This window comes from Mesoplodon densirostris, chromosome 1, assembly GCF_025265405.1.
Source record: "Mesoplodon densirostris isolate mMesDen1 chromosome 1, mMesDen1 primary haplotype, whole genome shotgun sequence".
Classification (NCBI taxonomy): Eukaryota; Metazoa; Chordata; class Mammalia; order Artiodactyla; family Ziphiidae; genus Mesoplodon; species Mesoplodon densirostris.
Window position 1 is genome coordinate 54,508,812 of NC_082661.1, and position 26,908 is coordinate 54,535,719.

At 40.3% G+C, this 26,908-nt stretch overlaps 1 protein-coding gene and 1 pseudogene across 1 annotated transcript; one reads left to right on the forward strand and one right to left on the reverse strand.

Annotated features, from left to right (window-relative positions):
* Nucleotides 1–934: 934 nt before the first annotated feature.
* LOC132488113 (recombining binding protein suppressor of hairless-like) lies at nt 935–2,595 on the reverse strand (annotated as a pseudogene).
* Nucleotides 2,596–12,822: 10,227 nt separating this feature from the next.
* On the forward strand, nt 12,823–14,260 carry LOC132478646 (elongation factor 1-alpha 1-like). The gene is given in 1 exon segment (XM_060081995.1): nt 12,823–14,260. A coding segment is annotated over 1 exon segment (1,389 nt). The 3' UTR covers nt 14,212–14,260.
* The last annotated feature ends 12,648 nt before the right edge of the window (nt 14,261–26,908 follow it).

Sequence of the window (26,908 nt, forward strand, 5' to 3'; positions counted from 1 at the left end):
CATGTAGTTAAAAAGAACCTGCCCTTTACAACTTCAGCTAAAAGATGAACCCTCTCCTACACCTAGAGGCAGGTAGCTGGGTGTACATGTGTTGGGTCGGCATGATTTTTGTAGGCGACAACCTTATGTGCCTTCCGACTCAATTGAGGAAAGCTTTCCCCGGGGCGGGCTGGCCTGGAGTGGAGAAGAAGTATCTGTCTGAGAAGCCACACCAGGACACCCAGCCTGCAGCCTCCACGGGGCAGCACGCTGGCCCTGGTGACAGAAACTGCTGCTCCAAAGCCAGGGTGGCTCTTTCTCAGTAAGGCCCACCCAGGAGCCACTCGGCAGGGAAATGAGTGGGAGTTGACCCCAGTCTGTTGAGAAGAACAAGGAGAGGACAGGAAGGGATTCTACACTGGTCTCACTCCAAGCCTACAAGTAGCTCAAGAGTTGTGAAACTCAACCTTTTAAGGGAAGGCTGGAGCAGGATATAAACAGAGAAGATGCAACGTTTTCCCTGAAGGAAGTTCAAAGCTCTTCCAATGAGTTTGATGAGGATTTGGTAAACTTGGGGTGTCCTCTGTGTCTCCAGAGCATCTAGCTCTTGCCTGAATAGGAAAAATTCCAAAGGCAAAGAGAGATAAGCCAATAAATAAGAGAACAAGCTCTACTTCTTCTTTTCCCCTCCATTATGTAAAGCACCAGCTCAGGAGGCAAGGCCATGAACACAGGCATGTGGACTTTATTTTTTTCCAAAAGTTTGTACATTTTGATGGGTTTTTTTTGTTTGTTTTACTGTGGCTTCTGCACTTCAAATCAGCACTTGCAGGTAATGGGATTTTTGAATAGTATCACTGGGTATGAAAAGTTTTCCCAAGAAACCACAAAAGATTATTCATTTTTTTCTTTCTTTTTCGGTCAACATTTTGCCACACTCAAGTCAGTGTAAGTCCTAGCAAAAAGACGGTAGTTGGGACACAACTGTTGCTGTAGATGACATGACATTGGTTGAATTTGTGCTGACATTTGTGTAACTCCCCCCACTGTTTGTGTTTGACTCATTAGGGGGCACTTGGCTGGAGTTGGCTCGAAGGATTGCTCCCGCCGCACTGCAATGTGGCCGTGGCCCTGGTTCTGGTGTGTAGGTAAAGGTAAGGCTGGTGGAATAAATGATTCCATCATTACGGACCAAAATTACTGGAACCTGGACTGGCTGCCGGACCCATCTCCAACCTTCTCGGAATGCAGAAATGTCTGGGACAACACAGAGCATACTCTCTCCACATCTGTACATAGTTTCAGCTTCTGTATCCCCAAACCACACTCGTAAATTTGGAGTGAAATTCTGTCCTGTAAGTTCAAGATTTCTACATCCTCACTGCCATTCAACTGAAGACTTTCTACAACAGGCACCGGTGTGACTGGGGCAAGGACAGGGCCCATCCCCTCATAAAATGTATACTCTGACTTATCCGTACTAATGATTGTCCAGGAAGCACCATCATTTATCATCTCCTTATTTGGTTCTTTGGGGCATGGAGTGGCCTGAAACCGAATTATTCTTTCTTGAGAAAGGCACAAGTACATTCTTTCTGTATCCTTAAGGTAAAATGCACATTTATGGCACTGTGACACAGGATCATCTGCATCCAGTAATGTGGTTTGCTTATCAACTTTCCTAATTATCAATCTTGGGAGTGCCATGCCAGTAACTGAACACACAAGTGTGACTGTTTGTCCATAATGGATGTATCCATCGCGGACAGAATTCTTCTCCTTTGGATTCATCATCATCCAAGAGATGAATGTAAAATGCTGCCCACTGCTGAGAACTGGCATGGAAATTACTTCCTTCTACATGCAAGCATCTGGTACTAACTGTCTGGGATCGAAGTCGATTAAACAGAGCCACCTTTGTTCCTGAGGCAATGCATAAGTCAGCATTTTTCAATGACTGCTTCTTTTTGGAAGGTTTGGAGGTGACTTTCATCTGCTTGCTGAGGAACACACCAATGTCATCACTACTGCCATAGAACATCTTTACAGACAGCATGAAGTGCTTTCTCTTGTCTGAGGCAGATATATACAATGTTTTGGCCGTGCAAAAGTTCTTTCCTTCCCAGTTTAGCTGCTGCATTTCTTGGCCACTATTTCTTATTCTAATAAATGCACAGGGTTAAGACTCTTGTTCAGAACAACCATCGCGTTCCATTTGTTCTTTTTTTCCTTCCATCCACTGCCCATAAGATACACACAAGGAGGAGGGCAAAAAAACCTTTTTTCATTTCCATATGACTTCTGTGCAACTTTTGCATGAAGAATAAGTACAGTTTGATCCCCTTGCCCTTTTAAATAATTTCACATAGCTTCCCTAGTAAATCATTTAGGTGGAAGCTGCTCACCAAATTTTCTTTTAATCCATGCCATGGTACTTCAAGAACATGTTAAGGTAAGCCACAGGCTGGAACACTTCGATGCACCTCAAAACACCTCAGCCAGTGTATCTGTATCATTCTCCTTTCCTTTTGAGATCATAATGGTTCTGAAGAACTATAATGCTTCCAGTTCAATGATAGTTTCATAATTTCAATGACCTGTCACAGCAGGTGCCATCTTCCACCCATGTGGACTTTTGAGTCAGCCAGAACTGAGCCCAAATGTACCCCTTGCTGGCTGCATGAACTTGGGCACTCTCTTAACCTCTCTGATCCTCAGTTTCCTCATCTATAAAATGAGAATGACACTAGCATTTTCGCTCAGGGTTTATTGTAAAGAATTAAGGCCCAGCAAATCACTTAGCACAGTGCCTTGCACATAAAAAGGGCTCCATAAATGTTATGCCTTGACTCAGTAAATATTTTAGTAAGTAGTTCCCGTAGTGCTGGTGATTAATGTGAATAAGTGATTTAATTAACTAGAAGCAAATGGCTCTTCCTGAATTACCTACCCTGGAATCCATCTCTCCAGCTTTGCTGGAATGTAGCCATGTCTATAGTGATTTGGGGGATCTTGCTTATTCATAAAGGGACTTTCTCAGTAGACAGTGTGTTGAGAAGTCTCGAGTTGTGAGGTATGGAGGGGGTGGAAAAGGATATGATTTTCTTAAATTATTCAGTGGGCTAATCTGCAGGTTAGGGATTAAATTTAATCTGTGACCTCCCCAAAAGAAGAATTAAATCCAACAGGAGAAAATTGCAGGGAACAGATTTCTGGGACTTTTTGTTTTGTTTTGTTTTGTTTTCCTGATCCTGCCAGAGTTTATGGATCTTCTCTTGTGTATCAAGTACTGTTCTGGGTACCAGGGACACAAGTGGTGAACACAGTCCCTACCCTGATGGAGATTGCATCCTAATAGGAGATGAATAACAAGTAAGTAAGCAAGTAAATAAACAAGACAAATTTAGATACTCATAAGTACTGTGAATAACATAAAAACTGAGTGATAAGATGGAGGATTATTGGTGACAAGGGATAAATTTCTTTTTAATTGAGATATAACTGACATTAACATTATAGTAGGGGCTTCCCTGGTGGTGCAGTTGTTAAGAATTCTCCTGCCAATGCAGGGGACATGGGTTCAAACCTTGGTCCAGGAGGGTCCCACATGCCGCAGAGCAACTGAGCCCATGCACCACAACTCCTGAGCCTGCGCTCTAGAGCCTGCAAGCCACAACTACTGAGCCCACACGCCACAACTACTGAAGCCCGCGTGCCTAGAGCCCATGCTCCGCAACAAGAGAAGCCCCTGCTCACCACAACAGAAGAAGCCCGCGAGCAGCAACAAAGACCCAATGCAGCCAAAAATAAATAAATAAATAAATAAATAAATTAGTTTCAGGTGTACGACTTAATGATTCAATATTTGTATGTAATGCAAATTATCACCACAATAAGTTTAGTTAACATCCATCACCACACACAGTTACAAAAAAATTTTTTTGTGGGGACAAGAAATTTTAAGATCTACTCTCTTAGCAACTTGCAAATAGGCAATGCAGTGTTATTAACTATAGTCACCATGCTGTACATTACATCCCCCTGACTTATTTTATAACTGGAAGTTTGTACCCTTTGAGCCCCTTCACCCATTTCACCTACTCCCCACCCCTCACCTCTGGAACCACCAATCTAGTCTCTGTATCTATGAGCTTGTTTTTTGTTTGCGTGCTTGTTTGTTTTGGTTTTCTGTTTCTTAGATTCCACATATAAGTAAGATCATACAGTATTTGTCTTTCTGTGTCTGACTTATTTTACTTAGCATAATGCCCTCAAGTTCCAGCCATGTTGTTTCAAATGGGATGATTTCCTTTTTTCTTTATGGCAGAAAACTATTCCACATTATATATACCACGTTTTCTTTATCCATTCATCCATCATTGGGCACTTAGGTTGCTTCTGGCTACTGTAAATCGCACTGCAATGAACATGGGGATCCCTATATCTTTTCGAGTCCGTGTTTTCATTTTCCTTAGTTAAATACTAAAGAACAGATTTCTGCTCAAAGTAAGGAAGGACCTTTTGTCTCCAGGAGCTTCCCAAAGAAAAAGGGGTTGTCTCTAGAAGTAATGAGCTCCCTATTGCTGGAGGTGACCAACCCTAGGCTGGATGAGCCATTGGCATGAGTATTTAAGTCCTATGTCTGTGTAGCGTTTTACGGGTTCATAGGCACAAGATCAAGGGAGTTTATTGTGAGAACAATGGAGGTTTTTGTGCTTATGCCCTTTTTGCAGATGAAGAAAATGAGGCTCAAAGAGGATACATCCCTCACCCAATGTCACACAGTTGGAAGGTGGCACCACCAGGGCTGGCCCTCTGGTCTTTCAGCTCTAACTCCAGTGCTCAAGCCACTCAAGCAAGCCTCAGTGATGACCAGCATCCACCCATTCCAGCTCATCACTGGAGGCACTTTTTAAAAATACAGATTCCTGAACATCATCCCAGACCTACTGGGCCCCAAACTTCACAGATGGTTTTTATAATCAGTAAATTCAGGGTAAAGCTACCTCTGGCTTGGGTGAGAGGGAGGTCTGACTGGGAGGTCCCCACTGACACTGTAAGCAGCCAGGTTTGGGATTCACTAGATGGTCTGTCTGTAGGGCCTTTTCAACTCAAAAATTATCTGACCTAAAGCAGCTGGAATTTGGGGGCAATTTCTGTAGATCCACTGAGATCTGCTATTGGTAACTAAATCCAGTTCCCACTGGGTTTACTATTCCCAGTTGTTCACACAAAACTGACCAGCCCTTTCCCTGGACAGATTCAAAGGTGCCAGTCCTTCAACCAGTCCTGGTGAAGCCAGCCTCTCTCAGCATTTCCAGGGCCATCAGCTTCCTGGCTGCTGGAGCATCTGAGGGGACCTTCCCAAGTCCTGCCGTCGGCCCCGTGTCAACAAGAACAGCTGCCGGCAGCAGGGGACTCAGTCCGTGTGAACATGCTACAAACCAGTCTTTAGGTAGAAATGCTTTAATCAGCTGTTATCACATTTGATTGAAATGATGGCTGGTTTCACAGCACAGGCTGACATGCAGCTGTCCCTATGGGCCACTGTCTTCCTGGCTTTGGGTGGGTGTTGCCTAAGGCTAGGGTAGCACGTGCAAAGCAAGAAGCAAAGCCCAGGCACTGCTCCATCTGGAATAGTGATTGGGCAGGTCTAGCCAAGAAGCCAAGGACTCCCTGGCCCCAGTCAGCCTGACCTGATTACTGTTTACAAGAGCAAAACCAGGAGGTTTGCATAGAAATGAGAGTGCCCATAATCCAGGTGTGGGGAAATCCACCCACAGTCCTCCAAGCTTTAGAAGGTACCTCAAGGTTCAGAATACTTAGGGACATGGTATGTTGTTACCATTGCTGAAGCCAGCAGTCTCCAAACCAGGGGTGAATGCACCCCATGGTTTACATGACTGTTAAGGGACATACTGGACCTTCTATTCCTATTTATTTTTATCTTGATCTTAAGATTTCTATTGCACAGTTGTCATAATACTAGATAATGCAACTGAGTTCTTCTTCCATGCCAGGCAATGTTCTAAGAGCTTACATATATAGATATTATTATTTGTACTTTATAAGCACAGACAGGTCAACTGATTCCTCCAATGTCACACAGCTGAGAAGTGGCAGAGCTGGGATTTGAACACCACAGTCTGGCTACAGAGTTTACAGTTATAACTACTACACGATTCTGTCTCATATATAAATACAATTTACAAATTTTAAACAAACATATATGGGGGTTGCATGCTCAAGCTTTTGTTTCGTTTTTAACTGAAGAAGGTATTCAATCAAAAAAAAACCCCTTTGGAGAAAATGTTGATGAATTCAGATAAAAAATTAAGCTACTTCCATGGGAGCTTCTGGGGCAGGAGGGATAGTTGTCAGGTTCGTTAAAGTCTTAGGGTACCACCATGAGTTCAAAAGCTACCAGAGGGACTTCCCTGGTGGCACAGTGGTTAAGAATCCGCCTGCCAATTCAGGGGACACGGGTTCGAGCGTGGCAGGGGACTATAGGAGTAAGAAGGCACAGGAAGGTTTGAGGGGGAGGGGAAGAGATCATGCCTAAGATGGACAGGGTTTGCTAAACCTCTGATTCAGCAGTTGGGGCGGGGTGGTGAGGAGAGGCTTATTAACAATCAATAAGCCTTTCCAGGACATTCTAAATAATGGTGACTGCCCCTCTCCCAGCAGCACAGGACAGCCCACATCTATCAGTCAGAAAAGGAGTGAGCCATACGGTATTTGTTTTTCTCTTTCTGACTTACTTCACTCTGTATGACAGACTCTAGGTCCATCCACCTCACTACAAATAACTCAATTTCGTTTCTTTTTATGGCTGAGTAATATTCTATTGTATGTATGTGCCACATCTTCTTTATCCATTCATCTGATGATGGACACTTAGGTTGCTTCCATCTCCTGGCTATTGTAAATAGAGCTGCAATGAACATTTTGGTACATGACCCTTTTTGAATTATGGTTTTCTCAGGGTATATGCCCAGTAGTGGGATTGCTGGATCATATGGTAGTTCTATTTTTAGTTTTTTAAGGAACCTCCAGAGAGTGGCATACACTACCAAACGTAAAATAGATAGCTAGTGGGAAGCAGCCGCATAGCACAGTGAGATCAGCTCAGTGCTTTGTGACCACCTAGAAGGGTGGGATAGGGAGGGTAAGAGGGAGGGAGACGCAAGAGGGAAGAGATATGGGAACATATGTATATGTATAACCGATTCACTTTGTTATAAAGCAGAAACTAACACACCATTGTAAAGCAATTATACTCCAATAAAGATGTTAAAAAAAAAAAAAAAGAAAAGAAAGAAAAGGAGTGAGCCAAAAAAAAAGGGAGGGAAAGCAGAAGGAAAAGCCAAGCTGGTTGAGCCAGTCAGGTTGAGCCTTGGTCCAGCCCATCCGCAGCAGGATCAGATAAGTTCCAGAGGGTTCACCCAAACTGCTTTTCCTCCTTGTCATGAGTAAATGAGAAAGGAAAGAGGTAGGCTTGGCAGGACCAGACTACAGCGGCCATGCCCAGATCTCCCTGGTTTACCCAGACTATGCTGATAATAAGGGCACTCCAGGGAAATAAAAACACCAAGGACGAAGACTCCCCCAAGAGCTCATGAGAAAGCATTTGACAGAATCCATGCTCACCTCAGAACACACACAGCCACACACATACTGAAAAGACCCTTACAGAGCAGCTGTTTAGAAGCAAACAAATTAAGACCGCTGAGAATAAGCCTACTGACTCTAGAGGATGAGGAATTATGTGCTGTCCTGCGGAGAGAGATGGAGGAGGGGGCAGGAGTCAGGTTAGGTTGGGGTTCTAATCCTTACTCACTTCTGAGCCGTGTGGTTTGGGAAAAATACTTAAAGTCTCCCATTCTCAGTTTCTACACCTGTAAAATGGGGTCAGTCACCGCTACCTCTGAGACTTGATTTGAAGGTTAAATGAGATGGCATAAGTGAAAGTGTGCAACCCAGGGTCTCACACACAATAAGTTCTCAAGGTCTTAAATACTATTACCAAGTGTCCATAATGTAGTATTTTGTTTCTTTCTTTCTTTGTTTGTCATACAAAAATGTTAACCGTACTAAAATCTGTCGTCTTTTCCTTTCTGGTTTTGGGGTTTTGTGTCTTGCTTTAAAACATGCTTCCCAAATCCATATTATAAAATTATTCTCCTATATATTTTTCAAACATTTTTCATATATATATTATATAAGTGTGTGTATGTGTTTTTTGATGTTTCTTATAAAATAGTGATCTGACTTTATTTTTTTCTAAGTACATTGTTAGTTGTCCCAACATCATGAATCAAGTTGGTCAGCCATTTCCCACTGACTTAAATTACAGTTTTATTTATGTGTATCTCCATACATGCCTAGGTGTATGTCCAGATTCTCTGTTCAGGTCCAATTGATCGATTTGATCTTCCCTGTAACAGCACCACAATGTTATAATTAAAATAACCTTGGAGAAGATTTTGATTTATCTAGGGCAAGTTTTCCACCCTCTCATTACACTTCTTTTGCAATAATTTACTAGAATTCTTCTGCATATTCTCCTCCAGATGAATTTTTGAATCCATTTATTGAGTTCCAAGAAAAATTGGATTGGCTTTTTTATTGAGGTGACAGTGAGTTTATATATTATTTATGGAGTGCTGATTTATTCACAGTATTGAATATTCCCATCCTAGAGCATAAGACATCTCTCTGTTTATCCAAATGTCCTTTTATGTACGTGTACATTTCTTTAGCTTTGTTCCTAGGTTTTTTGTTTTGGTTTGGTTTGGACACATTTGTGAATGGTATTTTTTTCATGGAGTTTTATAATTAGTTGTTGGTGGTACATAGAATAATCCATCAACATTTTTAACACTGATGTTATATCCAGCAATCTTACTAAACTTTCATTAGTTTTAATAGGCTTTTTAAAGTTACCTGGGATTCTCAGCAAATAATCATATCATTTGTAAATAATAACAGTTTGTCTCTTTGCTTGAAATTTTTTTTTCTGGTTTTATTGTAAGGGCAAGAAACTATCTTCCTTTGGCTAAATTTTTAAATGTTGAATAGATGTAGTAGTAGTAGTAGGCATTCCTGTCTTATTCCTGACTTTAACAGGAATGTTTATAGTTTTTCACCATTAATGTGATATTTGGTATAAGCTTAAGGAAGATATCCTTTATCAAGTTAAGGTAGATTCTTTCATTTTCAGAATTGCTAAGATATTTAATCAGGTATTGATCTTAAATTTAGTTGAATACTTTATATTTTCACCTTTATTGGAGTATAATTGATAGGAATTGTATATATTTAAGGTATACATGTTTTGATATATGTACACATTGTGAAGTGATCACCACAATCAAGCTAATTAACATATCAAGCACCTTACATAGTTATCATTTTTTTGTTTGTGTGTGTGTGTGTGTGTGTGTGTGCCCTGAGAACACTTAAGATCTACTCTCTTAGAAAACTTCAAGTATACAATACAGTAATATAGTATTATTAGCTGTAGTCACCATGCTGTACACTAGATCTCCAGAACTCATTCACATGGTATAACTGAAACTTTGTACACTAGATGTTAAATACATTTCAAAGTGTTTTCAGATGATCATAAATTTTTTTCTCTATACATTTATTACTGGAAAGAATTTCTTAATAGATTCCCTAATGTTGAACCATCCTTGAAACTTTGGAATAAACTCTACTGTTTTGTTTGTTTTTTTACTGCACTGAGGATTTAATCTGTTAATATCTTGTTTAGGATATTTGCATATCTGTTCATAAATATATTGATCCCACAGAATAGACAATATATTGGTCTATACTTTCTCTGTTCTTTTTTTTTAATGCTATCATCATCCTGTTTTATTATGTTATTAAGTAATGCTAGCCAAGTCAAACAAGTTGGGATGTTTCCCCATCTCTCTCTATGCCCTGAAGCAATTTATATACTGTATGGAATAGCTTAAAGGTTTGATATAACTTGATTTTAAAATAGTCTGAACCTAATATCTTTTTCTCAAGCTGAAGGGAACAGAGTAGGGGTGAGATAAGTTTTCCAATAACTTTTAAATTTCTTCTAGGATTATTCAACTATTCAGGTTTTCCATTTCTTCATGTGTCAATTTTAAGTATTTTCCTGGAAAATCACCCATTTCATCTTTTTTAAAAACAGCTTTATGGAATATAATTCACATACCATACAATTCACACATATGAAGTGTACAATTCAATGGTTTTTACAATACTTACAGAGTTGTGAAACCATCACCGCAATCAATTTTAGAACATTTCCATCATCCCCAAAAGAAATGCATACCCATTAGCAGTCATGCTCCATTTCTCTCTCACTTCACCCAACCCCAGTTCTAGTCAACCACTAATCAACTGTATACCAAAACATGTTATCTGCCCATAGAGAGAGTTTTAATTCTTCCTTTTCAACACTGATGCCTTTTATTTCATTTTCTTGCCTAATTTCCTGGCTAGAACCTCCAGTACAATGCTGAAAAGAAGTGACAAGAGTGGATATCTTTGTCTTGTTCCTGATCTTAGGAGGAAAGCATTCAGTCTTTCACCATTAAGTATTTAACTGTGGGTCTTTTATAGATGCCTTTTATCAGGTTGAGGAAGTTTCCTTTTATTCTTAGTTTACTGAGTGTTATTATCGTGAAAGGGTGTTGGATTTTGTCAAATGTTTTTTCTGTACCTACTGAGATGATCATGTGATTTTTTTCCCTTTATTCTATTAATATAGTGTATTGCATTGATTGATTTTCAGTGTTGAGCCAACCTTGCATTTTGGGGATAAATCCCACTTGGTCATTGTGTATAATTCTTTGTATATGTTGCTGGATTCAGTTTGCTAGTATTTTGTTGAGAATTTTTACGTCCATGTTCATAAGAGATATTGGTCAGTAGTTTCCCTTCCTGTGATGTCTTTGTCTGGTTTTGGTATTAAGGTAATACTGGCCTCAGAGTGCATTGAGACATGTTCCCTCCTCTTGCTTTTTGGAAGAGCTTGTGAAGATTTGGTATTAACTATTCTTTATAATTTGATAGAGTTTACTAGTGAAGTTACTAGTGGGCTTTTGTTTGGGGAAGTTTTAAAATTAGTAATTCAGACCCTTTACTTGTCATAAGTCTATTCAGATTTTCTACTCTTGAGGCTGTTTCAGTAGTTTGTGTCTTTCTAGGAATTTGTTCATTTTACTCACATTATCTACTATGTTGACATATATTTGTCACTCATTTCATCTTGATTTTCAATTGTAAGAATTGAGTTTTTCAAAATGTTCTCTTGGTTTTCAAATTCATTTTTAATGTTTTAAAATCCTTTTCATTGAAAAGATTTATTTTATATTTGGAACCATTCTGCCACCCTATTTTATGTGTTGCAATTTTCTTTTCAATTTTTCCTTTGGTTTTTTTATATCCCACTCCAGTCCCTTAAATTTTTAACACTCAATTTTCCATAAATGTCTAAAAATAATCAGTATCTTCATTATCACTTTGAACAGAATAGTAAAATTTACAGTTTCACATCCTCCCAATTCTGCCCACATAGTGATCACCTCCCATTAGATCTAGATTATTAACTCTTTTGTTTTTTACATTATGGATCACAATTAGATTTAACACTAACTTTACAAGTTTCTTATAATCCTCATCTTCTTGTTTCTTGTATTTATTTTTTACTTTACTGGACTATATCCTCAAATAGTCTTTTCAAAGAGAATTTTCTGTTCTAACATGCCCTTACATGTCTCAAAATATCTACTTTGCCTTTCTAATTGAAAGCTGCCTTACCTGAATATAGAATTCTAGGCTCAAAATATTTTTTCTCAGAACTTTGAAAATACGTCACTGGTCTTCTAGCCATTGGGGTCGTCATTAAGAAGCCTGATGCCGGGCTTCCCTGGTGGCGCAGTGGTTGAGAGTCCGCCCGATGCAGGGGACTCGGGTTCGTGTCCCAATCCGGGCAGGTCCCACATGCCGCGGAGCAGCTGGGCCTGTGGGCCATGGCTGCTGGGCCTGTGCGTCTGGAGCCTGTGCTCCGCAACGGGAGAGGCCATAACAGTGAGAGGCCCGCGTACCAGAAAAAAAAAAGAAGAAGCCTGATGCCAATTGGTTTCTTGCTTACTTTCAAGAAGGTCGCACTTCACTCTTGAAGTTTTAAGAATTTTCTCTTACTCTTTGGAATTTTGAAATTTTGCCAGGATCTTAACCCATTTGTGCTTATATATTTTGCCTGTCCCACAGGTCCCGATATTACTACGTGCACATGAAATTTTTAAAGAAAACTATAAGTTCTTCATCCTTCCTGCATGTTACTCTACTTTCCTTCTGCTTTACCATATAAATTCTTCCTAAAGGAAGGCAGTCTGTCCTTATGGAATCAAAGAGAAAAAAAATTTTTTAAATAGGAGTATATTTGCTTTACAATGTTGTGTTAGTTTCTGCTGTACAACAAAGTGAATCAGCTATCTGTGTACATATATCCCCATATCCCCTCCCTCTTGAGCCTCCCTCCCACCCCGCCACCTCCCACCCCTCTAGGTCAACACAGAGCACCAAGCTGAGCTACCTGTGCTATACAGCAGCTTCCCACTAGCTATCTGTTTTACACGTGGTAGTATATATATGTCAGTGCTACTCAAAGAGAAAATTAATCTATGTTCCAGTCACCTGCTTGCCACCAGCACCTAACAAGTTACCTGGCACTTAGCAGACATGATAAATGTTTAAAGAAGTAAATGCTTTTTCGCAACAGGTTTGCCGCCAGGACACAGGTGTCATGAAAACTACTGCTAAACCTAAACAAAAATGGGGAAGGAGAAGACCCACAACAACATCATTGTCATTGGACACGTAGATTCGGGGAAGTCTACCACTACTGGCCATCTGATCTACCAATGTGGTGGGATCAAAAAGAGAACCACTGAAAAGTTCGAGAAGGAGGCTGCCGAGATGGGAAAGGGCTCCTTCAAGTATGCCTGGGTCTTGGACAAACTGAAAGCTGAATGACAGCATGGTATCACCATTGATATCTCCCTATGGAAATTCGAGAGCAGCAAGTACTATGTGACCATCACTGATGCCCCAGGACACAGAGACTTCATCAAAAACATGATTACAGGCACATCCCAGGCTGATTGTGTTGTCCTGATTTTTGCTGCTGGTGTTGGTGAATTTGAAGCAGGTATTTCCAAGAATGGGCAGATCCATGAGCATGCCCTTCTGGCCTACACTCTGGGTGTGAAACAACTAATTGTTGCAGTTAACAAAATGGATTCCACTGAGCCACCCTACAGCCAGAAGAGATATGAGGAAACTGTTAAGGAAGTCAGCACCTACATTAAGAAAATTGGCTACAACCCCGAGACAGTAACATTTGTGCCAATTTCTGGCTGGAATGGTGACAACATGCTGGAGCCAAGTGCTAACTTGCCGTGGTTCAAAGGATGGAGAGTCACCCCTAAAGATGGTAATGCCAGTGGAACCACACTGCTTGAAGCACTGGATTGCATCCTGCCACCACCACGCCCAACTGACAAGCCCTTGCATTTGCCCCTCCAGGATGTCTACAAAATTGGTGGCATTGGCACTGTCCCTGTGGGTCGAGTGGAGACTGGTGTTCTCAAACCTGGCATGGTGGTCACCTTTGCTCCAGTCAACGTGACAACTGAAGTGAAGTCTGTTGAAATGCACCATGAAGCTTTGAGTGAAGCCCTTCTTGGGGACAATGTGAGCTTCCATGTCAAGAACGTGTTTGTCAAAGATGTTCATCGTGGCAATGCGGCTGGTGACAGCAAAAATGACCCACCGATGGAAGCACCTGGCTTCACAGTTCAGGTGATTATCTTGAACCATCCAGGCCAAAGCAGTGCTGGATATGCACCTGTGCTGGATTGTCACACAGCTCACATTGCTTGCAAGTTTGCTGAGCTGAAGGAGAAGATTGATTGTCGTTCTGGGAAGAAGCTGGAAGATGGCCCCAAATTCTTGAAATCTGGTGATGCTGTCATTGTTGATATGGTTCCTGGCAAACCCATTTTTGTTGAGAGCTTCTCTGACTATCCTCCTCTGGGCCATTTTGCTGTTCGTGACATGAGACAGATGGTCACTGTGGGTGACATCAAAGCAGTGGACAAGAAGGCAGCTGGAGCTGGCAAGGTCACCAAGTCTGCCCAGAAAGCTCAGAAGGCTAAATGAATATTATCCCCAATACCTGCCACCCCAGTCTTAATCAGTGGTGGAAGAAGGGTCTCATAACTATTTGTCTCAATTGGCCATTTAAGTTTAATAGCAAAAGACTGGTAAATGATAACAATGCATCGTAAAATCTTCAGAAGGAAAGGAGAATGTTTTGTTTTGTGTGTGGCAGTTTTAAGTTATTAGTTTTTAAAATCAATACTTTTTAATGGAAACAACTTGACCAAAATCTGTCACAGAACTTGAGACCCATTAAAAAAGTTTAATGAGAAGAAAAAAAAAGTAATGAATGAGCTGTGTTGTTGCACACTGGATATCCTGGTGTATCTCTTGCTATTAAAAAAAACTTAAAAATGCTAGATAAAAAATTTTTAAATATATTTTTAAATGCATGACTGAGATGGAAAGAAAGTAAGGGAGATACCCAAAAGCCAAAGATGAGATGGGAGTCAGATTCCAAATGAGTCAGCAAGAGCTGGAACCAGAGGCATCTCCTGCTCCTCTGTGACCCAGAATAAGAGTTTTAACTGGTGTCATGAGGGAGAGGAGGCATGATGTAGGGACTTGGCAAGGTGAAGTTCAGATTGGTGACCACTGCACAAAGCTCAGTTTCCCAGCGTCTCAGTAAAAAGATAATCTATCTATCTATCTCTCTCCCTATATATATATATATATATATATCTTCTGCTAAGCAAGAGAGGTAATACACTTATCTGTCACAAGCTTGACATGGATAAACCAGAGTTTATTCATGTTTTTACAGAACAATTTATACTACTTCTGTAGTGTAAAAAAAAAAAGAGTTATCTTGCAAAGCAGAAGTCAGTTTTCTCAGAGAGAACCCAGACTTCACAGAGTTCCAAGAAAATTCCATCAAATATCAAAAATCAAAAAATACACCAAAAACCAAGGTGCAAAGAAGAGCAACAACACAGTTGAAGAGGAAGCGAGTTAGAAGATAAATCTGAGGACAGAACATAGATAAAAATGGAAAATACCAGAGATTATAAAGCCTGGAGGATGGGCTGATAAGGTTGAAAACATATTGAATTGGAGTTCCCTAAAGAAAGAATTAGAGAGAACAAGGAGACATGATGTTGGAAGAGAGGACACCTGAGACTTTTCTAGAAAAAAAAAACTTTTGAAGTAGATAAATGAAAAGAAAGAAGTATACAGTAACAAAATGAGAGAACACCAAAAACAAAGAGAATGTCCTAAAAGCAGCCAGAGAGAAAAACCAGATTATCTTTTATGCAGCCAGAAGATAATTAAACAATATTTTCAAAATTCTAAGAGATAATAACTGCCAATCTAGAATTATATATACAACAAAGTTACCTTTCAATAATGATGAAAATAAAGAGATTTTCAGATAAAAAAAAATAAACAAACTCTTACAGATTTTGCCATGAGACCCTCACTAAAAGAACTTCTAGATTGTACCTCATATGCAAAAGTGAATGATGACCAAAAAATAAATGAAAAAGTAAACTGGTTCGGTAAGGGAAGGGACAACTGATTGCCATGAATGGCCCCCTACAAATTTCCTTATGTCTTATTCCTTTCTTATCTCTCCCTAATAGTGACTTTTACTGAGTGCTGCCCTAAGTCTGAGACCCTGTGCTAAGATCTTGATACACATCATCTTACCAAGCTTTAAACAACCCGATGAGGAAAAGATTAGTGTTCCCGTTTTACACACAAGGAAATGGGGACTTATTTTTCCTGGAGTCAGAGAATATTTGGCACACGTACAACTAATCCAGAGGGAGAGTCAAGGCATGTAATCTTGGGCTGAAGTTGTAACCTAGTCCCAAGTCACTTGGAATCAAATGCAGTAAGATTTAATCTCAAAATACAAAGAAAACCGTTTATTTAAAAATTCTTATGAGGGGAGGAACTAAGGAGAGTAGCAGAGGATCAAGGAAAATAAACATAGGATACCAGACATGGCTTTCATTTCTGAATATAATGGAGTAGATTGTAGCAGACCAACCTTCCCATAAAGAAGAACTATAAAAGCCAATAAAATACAAAAAAAAATCTACTTGAGGCTTTGGAAAGATATTGAGGCACTAGGACTTAATGGGTAAAACATCTGGGGGAAAAAAGCAGCTGAAGAATGATGAGTTGACATTCTACAGTCTTTTTTTCCCTCAGAGTATTTACCAATTCTAGTTATAGGGCAGGTGACAAAGAATCCCAGTGACACCAGTCAGAGGACTTCTGTTAAGAGGTAAAGAAAGCAGCAAATCTTTTGGCCATCTGTGGGGCTAGAGAGATAAAATGAGAAGCTTAGGGGCCAAGACCCCAGTGAGAAAGGAGAAGAATACTGAGTTCCAACACTACCAGTTTTCCCAGAAAGCATCCACTACCTTCTGAAGCTGTCTGGGCAGGAGGCTAGGAAGACAAATATAAAGTCTCAGAAACTAAAAGCAGGGTTTCGGCAGTCCCACAGTGGCCAGGATGCAAGAATAAGAGTTCAAACCCTACTAAAAGAAAGGATCTCTGCTTAATACCCCAGATTCATAGTTGGAACCCCTGGAGAGATCTACCCTAAAAATTAGGGAGAAATAGAGATAGGCAGAGGTTTGCCAAAACTGCAACCCAGCCTAAAGTTGGTTCAGTCTCTTTCTTAAGATGACCAGTCCCCACTCTCCCTGACCAGCTAAGGAAAGGATAACTCCCTCTGAAGGAAGACAACATAATTTACAGTCTCAAGAGATAAAAAAAGATAAATTCTCAGATAATCAGAACCTATAAAAAAGACTCAAATCAAAATGCTAGGACTGAAAAATACAGTAAGTGAAAATTGGAAATTCAATAGATGGGCTTAAGAGCAGATTTAGACCCAGAAAGGACAGATTAGTGAACTGTAAGACAATAGGAAATATCCAGACTAAAGACAAAGAGAAAAAAGGATGGAAAATATAGAAAAGAATGTAAGAGGCAAATGGCACACAGTGAAAAGGGATAATATACGCAAACTAAGGATATGGAAAGAGAGAAAAGGTCATTATTTAAAGATAATAGACAAGAATTTCCTGAAACTGATGAAATATAATTCAGATTCAAGAAGTTCACTGAATTCAATCATGATGAAAACAAAGAAAACCACATTGAGGTATATCATAGTCAAACTGCTGAAAACCAGAGATATAAAGAAAAGCTTAAAAGTACAAACTTCCGGGCTTCCCTGGTGTCGCAGTGGTTGAGAGTCCGCCCGCCGATGCAGGGGACACGGGTTCGTGCCCCGGTCCGGGAAGATCCCACATGCCGTGGAGCGGCTGGGCCCATGAGTCATGGCCGCTGAGCCTGCGCGTCCGGAGCCTGTGCTCCACAACGGAAGAGGCCACAGAAGTGAGAGGCCTGCTTACCGCAAAAAAAAAAAAAAAAAAAAAAAAGTAGAAACTTCCATGGAATTACACTAAGACTAAGAGGTGATTTTCAACAGAGACAAAATTCAGAAGACAAGGTGCTGAAAGAAAATAACTGCCCACCTAGGATCATCAGCTCCATGAAATTATCCTTCAAAATGAAAGGTCAAAGGGCAAGCAAAACAGAGAGAATTCTTAGCCATCAGAATTGCGCTCAAAAAAATACTGAAGGGAGTTCTGACGGAAGGAAAATTATTCCCAATAAAAATACAGAAATACAGAAGAAAAGAGAAAACCCAGAGAAAGGGTAAATGGAAATGAATATTGGACTTCCCTGGTGGTGCAGTGGTTAAGAATCCACCTGCCAATGCAGGGGACATGGGTTCGAGCCCTGGTCCAGGAAGATCCCACATGCCGCGGAGCAACTAAGCCCATTAGCCACAACTACCGAGCCTGTGCTCTGGAGCCCGCAAGCCACAACTACTGAGCCCACATGTCACAACGACTGAAGCCTGTATGCCTAGAGCCCGTGCTCCGCAACAAGAGAAGCTGCCGAAATGAGAAGCCCGCGCACCACAAATAAGAGTAGCCCCTGCTCGTCACAACTAGAGAAAGCCCGCACGCAGCAACAAAGACCCAACACAGCCATAAATAAATAAATAAATAAATAAATAAATTAATACATAATAAATAAATAAATCTATTAAAAAAAGAAAATGAATATTGACTTGCAAACAGTAATAAAAATGCACATGCCTTTAAGCTAGAATTTCCACTTCTAGGAATCCCACAGATATACTGTGTATATGCTCCACTCCCACCCCAGATCCATTTACTGCTCTTCTGTACCCATCTTTGTCCCAGGAGGGCGGGTCACTCTGGTCGCCTGGGCCCCTTGCCTACTGGCCTCTGTGATTGGATTTGGCTAATGGGAGGCACTTGCAAGCGATTGCAGGGCAGGAAGCAAGTGCGGCGGAGGTATTTCTTCCCTGTTCTTTCTATCTCTGATGCCATGCTTCTGGAAATGCACAGCTCTTACTAGGTGGCCCTATCCCCACATGCCTGCTTCCCCAAGGCTCCAATGGTACCATTTTCCCCTTGAGGCCCAGGTTTGGTAACCACTTCCTGCTGTAGTCAGCTCATTGGTGCCTCAACATCCATCCTGCCCACACCTCTGTAAAGCAGTCCCTTTCATAAGTCTCTTAGTTTGAGCCTTCTGCATTTCAGTGCTGTTTCCTTCCAGAACCCTGACTGATGTAGATTCAAATTTCACTGATGTCGCTGAAGTATTGTTTGTAATAGCAAAACACTGGAAACAGCCTAATATCCATGAGTTGGGATATTAGATATGTAAATGATGGTACTCATATAACAGAACACCATTCCACATTTTAAAAGAATAAAGTAGCTTAATAGGGACTCAGAGGGAATGTTCTCCAAGAAATAATAGGTCAAAGAAAAAAAAAAGGAAGGGAAGAGTTTGTGTCATAAATTCTCATTTATATAGCAAAAAGCATTTATGTATCTGTACAAATATGAATATCTCTGCGAGAATATACAAAAACATGGCATTATTGGTTGACCCTTCTCGCCCTGTTGGAATTTTGTTTTACCATGTGGATGTATTGCTTTTTAAGAAATCCTTTTAAACATCTTTTTAAAAAGAAAATCCTTTACTAGAGTGAAAAATCACCTTTTAATCATTTGGCAAATCAGCTTCCTTGCCCCATCTCACCTGGTCTCTCTTAGAAAGATACTATCAGCCAAACCAAACTTCTCACTTAAGTGGTACTCCAAAGGAACTGAAGAAATCAAAAGAGAGACAAACAGAAGATCCAGAAGTCATTGACCTTTGCCAGATTTCTTTGAAACTTTCCTCTGTATTAGTGGACATAAGATTGGAAATTGATACTGGGTTCTAGAGGGGACAGAAGGGCAGGAACAGTCTGTTTACATACCTCTCCCACCAATCATGCCCCCTGAGTGTCACTTAACCTATCACTGCTGCTTCTGGCTAGGATAAATTTCTGGTCACCTCTTGGAGTGGATGAGTGAGGCTGAACACAGGACTAAGCTCCCTCCAAAACAGTTAAGGGGTTACCAAGTAGTCACCCTACCAAACAGCATGAAGGCTAAAGCAGATGATTTCAGTGTCATCTTTATCCATAAAAAAAAAAAAAAAAAAAAATCCAGGGCTGCTTCTGATACAATGGCATGTCTTTGTCTAATGAACACGGTAGGTCTCATAGCTGGCCATGTTCCCCTCTTTGCCTTGGCTGTCAGGAAACTCAGACATGAATTTGCTTCTCACCTTGAAAATTTTAGTGCAGCCCTTGTGGCACCCACATCTGCATACTGATTCTCTGTGCTTTATCATCCTATTCAATTCTTTCTTTCCCCTGAAGATCTGGCTTATTTCTGTACTTTTAAAATTGTTCTGTAGTATATGTATTTCAGGAACCACTTCAACTTCTTTTTAGAATGAAGTAAGTTTAATCCACAAGGGAAAACAGGAGCTAACTGACCATATGGCTCAGTTGATTTACATAGTCTGGGGGAAGGACCCCAAACTTATTTTACTTATTTAATCAGTAAATATGTATTGAGCACCACCTACTATATACCAGGCACTGTTCCAGCACCAAGGATGTGGTAAAGAATAAAACAAAAGGCATGCCCTCATGGAACTTCCATTCTAGTGGGGGAAATAGATAATAAACACATAAAAAGTAAGTGTATATTATTCAGATGGTACTGATGCTAAGGAGGAAAATATAGCAAGTTAAGGAAGACAAATGAGGTGAGGGATAGGAATATTTTATACAGAGTGGTCAAGAGAGGCCTCTCCAATAAGGGGACATTATTGATGATGAGGACACTTTAATCTCTCTTCTCCTCTCCCTTCCACTTGCCACTGTCCTCATTTATTCTACCCTAGTCTTCCCTGGGTGAACACAATAAAGGTCAATAACTACTTCTTTTTTTTTAATTTAAAAAAATTTTTATTTTATTTATTCTTTTTATACAGCAGGTTCTTATTAGTCATCCATTTTATACACATCAGTGTATACATGTCAATCCCAATCGCCCAATTCATCCCACCACCACCACCACTACTTCTTCTTAAAGTCTGTTCCATCCTCCACACTAAGCCAGAAGATCTGATTCGGTCAATCCCCTGATAAAGTTCATTTTTCAGTTTGACACTTAAAGTCCCTCAAGGTCTGGCTCCATCCTGCCTCACTCCAAATGAACAGTTCCCCAAATGTGTCCCAGACTTGCCACCTCCGTGTCCCTGCTCATGCCATTTCTTCTGTCATCCTTCAGGATCCAATGCAAGCATCACCTGCTCTGGGTAGCCATCTGGAGTGCCCCAAGCGGAATTAATCAGTCTTCCCTTTGAAGTCCTAGAACCTTGTTCGCATAAGGATCACAGAACTGCAGACATCATCTAGTGGTCAATTATATATCTGCATGTATGTCTATTTCCCTCCAGGATATGAGTCTCCGGAAGGTCTTGCGTATAACAGGCATTCAGTAATTGTTAAAATTAATAACAAACGTTGGTGAGAATGTGGAAAAAAAGGCAACCTTGTGCACTGTTGGCAGGGCTGTAAATTGGAGCAGCCACTATGGAAAACAGTATGGAGGTTCCTCAAAAAATTTAAAATAGAACTATCATGTGATCCAGCAATCCCACTTCATATATCCAAAGGAAATGAAAACACTAATTTGAAAAGATATCTGCACCCCTATGTTCACTGCAGCATTATTTAAATAGCTAAGACATGAAAGCAACTTAAGTGTGCATTTATGTATAAATGGATAAGGAAAATGTGGTGTGTATATATATATGTACATACAATGTGTTATATATATATATATATATATATATATACAATATATATATATTCAGTCATAAAAAAGGAGATCCTGGCAGTTGTGATATCATGGATGGACCTTGGTGACATTACGCTAAGTGAAATGTCAGACAGATAAAGATAAATACTGTATGATCTCGCTCACATGCGGAATCTTAAACAAAACAAAACAGAAACAGATTCATAGATACAGAGAACAGATAGGTGGTTGCCAGAGGTGGGGGGAGTGGGGATGGGCGAAATGGGTAAAGGTGGTCAAAATAAAATAAATAAGTCCTGCAGATGTAGTGTACCACATGGTGAGTATAGTTAATAATATTACATTATGTATTTGAAAGTTACTAAGAGAATAGATCTTAAAATTTCTCATCACAAGAAAAATAATTGTAACTATGCGTGGTGATGGATGTTAACTAGACTTACTTTGATGATCATTTCACAATATATACATATACCAAATCATTATGCTGTACATCGGAAACATACAATGTTACACGTCAATTATATCTCAATAAAAGTTGAGATATATAAAGAAGCTGTGGCACATATATACAATGGAATATTACTCAGCCATAAAAAGAAACGAAATTGAGCTATTTGTAATGAGGTAGATGGACCTAGAGTCTGTCATACGGAGTGAAGTAAGTCAGAAAGAGAAAGACAAATACCGTGTGCTAACACATATGTATGGAATTTAAGGAAAAAAAAAAGAAATGTCATGAAGAACCTAGGGGTAAGACAGGAATAAAGACACAGACCTACTAGAGAACGGACTTGAGGACATGGGGAGGGGGAAGGGTAAGCTGTGACAAAGCGAGAGAGTGGCATGGACATATATACACTACCAAACGTAAAATAGATAGCTAGTGGGAAGCAGCTGCATGGCACAGGGAGATCAGCTTGGTGCTTTGTGACCACCTAGAGGGGTGGGATAGGGAGGGTGGGAGGGAGGGAGATGCAAGAGGGAAGAGACATGGGAACATATGTATATGTATAACTGATTCACTTTGTTATAAATCAGAAACTAACACACCATTGTAAAGCAATTATACTCCAATAAAGATGTAAAAAAAAAGTTGAGATATAATTATATCTGCAAATAAAAGTTTGCAGCTCACATATATTATCTCTTTTCATCCTCACCTTAACCCTATGAAATAATAAAGGCACTTATTTTTCTATTTGCCAGTTAAGGAAACTGAGGGTCAGATAGACTAAGGGACTCATGGCTGATAAATACAGACCTCAGTCTAGAAACCTGAATCCACTTCTGGAACCACATGGGCTGGCTCAGTTTAAGCAAAAACATTGCCAAGAGGCAGGAGCTTCAAAACCATAAGAGAATTCCAAACATGGCCCTAAGTAACAGTGAAAAGTTCAAAGGTACCAACATAAAAACAAAGAAGCACTGAAATCCCTGCGGTCCTCCAGCAACAATGCTAGGAGCCTGTACCCATGGGAAAGAAGCTAGAATGAGAAACCCCTGTATTATTGAGTCACAGGAACAAGATCAAAGTCTTGTCAATTGCAGGAACAGCCTGCCTCATAATAGGGCCACTGATCATTCTGGTTTGCCCAGGACTGTAGACATTCAGTGCTGAAACAGAAAACATCCCCAGGAAGCCTGGACAATTTGGTTCCCTGCATAGAAGACTCTGTTGTTTCTGGAAAAAACTAGTGGTCACTTCAGTGAGTGTGCTTTAGAATCCCTCTCTAAAGTTTGTCTTCCAAACTAATTTATAACCCAGGCATAGTCTTGTTATTTTAGCGACTCCTTGATTATGAACAAAAATGGAACTACCTCAGTGAAATCTGAATCACCTTCACATCTTTTCAAAAACTTACAACCCCTTTAAAGGAGAAGACTTCACCATGAGGATATCTGAAAGAAGGTGCCAAGAACTAGGAAGGCAGTTCTCAAAAAGATATTCCGATGTGTTCAGAGCATCCCTAAGGAGGTCCAAGTGGCTCTTTCAAATGGCTCATTCATTTGAATGACTGTCTCTGGAATAGTTGTTTATTTAAAAAAAAAAAAATCTGCTCCATTAACTTATAGCCAATTCTCATAAATTTTTAGTAGATATGAAAAGACCTTCCAGTTACATTCCATTATTAAAGCAATAAGCAAAGATGGCAGGCCGCCAGAGGCTCAGTCACTTTGCTGGTGTCCTATGAATGCCAGTATTTTAATATGCACATGCATCCATTTACACTTGAGAAAGATCAGAGCTCCTGATGGAGGCATCCTTAGAAAGGAAGAGCTGCGGCCAAAATCATTCACCATGACTAGTTTGTCTGACCACAGTCAAAGCCAGTGGTTTGTACGTGTTTTCACAAGGGACATACTGGCTCGTGATTAAAGCCGTGAGTCACGGGTAAATGCAAATGTTTGAGGCATTTGCATTTCCATTAGCAGGCTTCAGTTTCACAGATCTTGCATTTCACTTCACAATGAATGACCTTGATTCCCAGAAGTAGAAGTGGTGAGTCAAATGGTGCAATCATTATTTGTACACACATCCCCACTCAGGGACTGAACTTGTTTACCTTCCCAACAGCAAAGTATGAGATCATCTGCCTTCCCCCAGCCTCACCAGCAGAGTGTGTTTCCAAATTTGTTAGTCTTGCAATCTGAGAGATGAAAATGATAGCCCAATATCATTTTCACTTATTGTACTGTATTATAAGTGAAGCTGAGCATCTTTCCATTGATTTAAGAACCATCTGTACTGCCTTTGCTCTAAACATCCTGTTCTTTTATTTAGTTTTTTAACCAATTTTTGTTTCTTTTTAAAAAAATTTTATTAGACTTTTTAAAATTAATTAATTAATTAACTTGGCTGCATTGGGTCTTAGTTGCAGGACGCAGGATCTTCACTGCAGCATGTGAGATCTTTTGTTGTGGCTCTCGGGCTTCTCTAGCTGCAGCATGCAGGCTTCTCTCTAGTTGTGGCGTGCAGGCTCTAGAGCATGCAGGCTCAGTAGTTGAAGCACACAGGTTTAGTTGCCCCGCGGCATGTGGGATCTTAGTTCCACAACCAGGGATTGAACCCGCATCCCCGGCATTGGAAGGCGGATTCTTAACCACTGGACCACCAGGGAAGTCCCTGCCCATTTTCTTCCGATGAACTTTTTTTTGGGTTTTTTTGTTTTTGTTTTTTTTAAATTAATTAATTTATTTTTTAACATCTTTATTGGAGTATAATTGGTTTACAATGTTGTGTTAGTTTCTGCTGTATAACAAAGTGAATCAGCTATATGCATACATATATCCCCATATCCCTTCCCTCTTGCATCTCCCTCCCACCTCCTTATCCCACCACTCTAGGTGGTCACAGAGCACCGAGCTGATCTCCCTGTGCTATGCAGCTGCTTCCAATTAACTATCTATTTTACATTTGGTAGTGTATATATGTCAATGTTACTCTCTCACTTTATCCCAGCTTACCCTTCCCCTTCCCTGTGTCCTCAAGTCCATTCTCTACGTCTGTGTCTTTATTCCTGTCCTGCCCCTAGGTTCATCAGAACCTTTTTTTTTTTTTTTTTTCTTTTTGCGGTATGCGGGCCTCTCACTGTTGTGGCCTCTCCCGTTGCGGAGCACAGGCTCCGGATGCGCAGGCCCAGCGGCCATGGCTCACGGGCCCAGCCGCTCCGCGGCATATGGGATCCTCCCAGACCGGGGCACGAACCCGTATCCCCTGCATCGGCAGGCGGACTCTCAACCACTGCGCCCCCAGGGAGGCCCATCAGAACCATTTTTTTTTTAAGATTCCACATATATGTGTTAGCATATGGTATTTGTTTTTCTCTTTCTGACTTATTTCACTCTGTATGACAGACACTAGGTCCATCCGCCTCACTACAAATAATTTCGTTTCTTTTTATGGCTGAGTAATATTCCATTGTATATATGTGCCATATCTTCTTTATCCATTCATCTGTCGATGGACACTTAGGTTGCGTCCATATCCTGGCTATTGTAAATAGTGCTGCACTGAACATTGTGGTACATGACTCTTTTTGAATTATGGCAAATCAAAACTACAATGAGGTATCACCTCACAGCGGTCAGAATGGCCATCATCAAAAAATCTACAAACAATAAATGCTGAAGAGGGTGTGAAGAAAAGGAAACTCCCTTGCACTGTTGGTGGGAATGTGAATTGGTACAGCCACTGTGGAGAACAGTATGGAGGTTCCTTAAAAAACTACAAATTGAACATTGTTTTGCTGTTGTAGTTGTCACCATCAATTTCTGGGGAATTTGTATCCATTAGGGAGATTAGCCATTCATCTATGCTAAAATTTTTCCTGGTTCATTATCTGTCTGTAAATAATATTAATAACTTTTTAAAATTAGAAATAAATTATTTCATATTTTCTACTACATTCTTATGGTTTTATTTTGTATAATAAAATCTTTGATTTCTTTGGAGTTTATCCTGGTATGTGGTTTTCTGGTAAGTGCTCTTCGCCTATTACTACTTTTGCTCCTCCTTTTCAGATTTTTTCTTACAAGATCTTTGTATAAATGCTGTGCCAGTTCCTTTTTTAAAGAAATACTAATCATTTAATGGGTTGAATTTTCCCAGACTATCTACTGGGAAGGGGCATAAAGGGGTCAGGATAGCCCCACAGGCTTCAAAACACAAAAGGTCTCTGCTGCCACAAAGACAAACTGCTTCCTGCTAAAATGGCTTCACAGTGTATTTCTACAGCACTGCCTCCACTGCTTCTCGGAATATAGTTGGGTCTAGGAGAGCTTTTGCTCCCAGCATATCCTAGTTCCCTCACAGGTGGTTGCAAACAAGGGCTACAGCTTTTGCTCTTTAAGATGAGCCCCTTACCTTTAGGAAGCATATTTTTCCTGGCACTTTCTGAGATGTGCCACCACTGGGCCATCTCACTACATCGAGTGCTTCTCCAGTACTTCCTTCCATGCAACTTCTTATCTCAAATGTTTTGGGCTGTCCTTACAAGTATTTCAGAGTTTGTGGATTATTTCTACTTCTTGCTTTTCTGAAAATGTATACTGTGGAAGGGATTCGAGATAAAGAGAGGGGTTTTATTGCTCTTGTTGCTTTTGTGAATTTCCAAGAGGAAAATGTAGAAGACCCTGGCTGACATAGCCAGTGATCATAGTAGAAGTCTTCCAATTATTTTTCCTTTTCAATCATCAAAGGGGCATTTTATCCTTTGCAACCTCATAATCTGAGCTGGTCTTGCAATGCTGAGACCCAAGATACGAGCTCCTGTGTCAGACAAGGAGAGAGAAGGACGTAGTGAAAACGTTTTGGGTTCCAGCTCCACTGCCTAAGTTCAAATCCTTCCTCTTCCTCCTTCTAACTGTGTGGACTTGAGCAAGTTGATGCACCTTTCAGAGCTTCCAATTTTTCATATGTCAAATGAGGATGAAAATGTCCACTTCGTACAGTTACA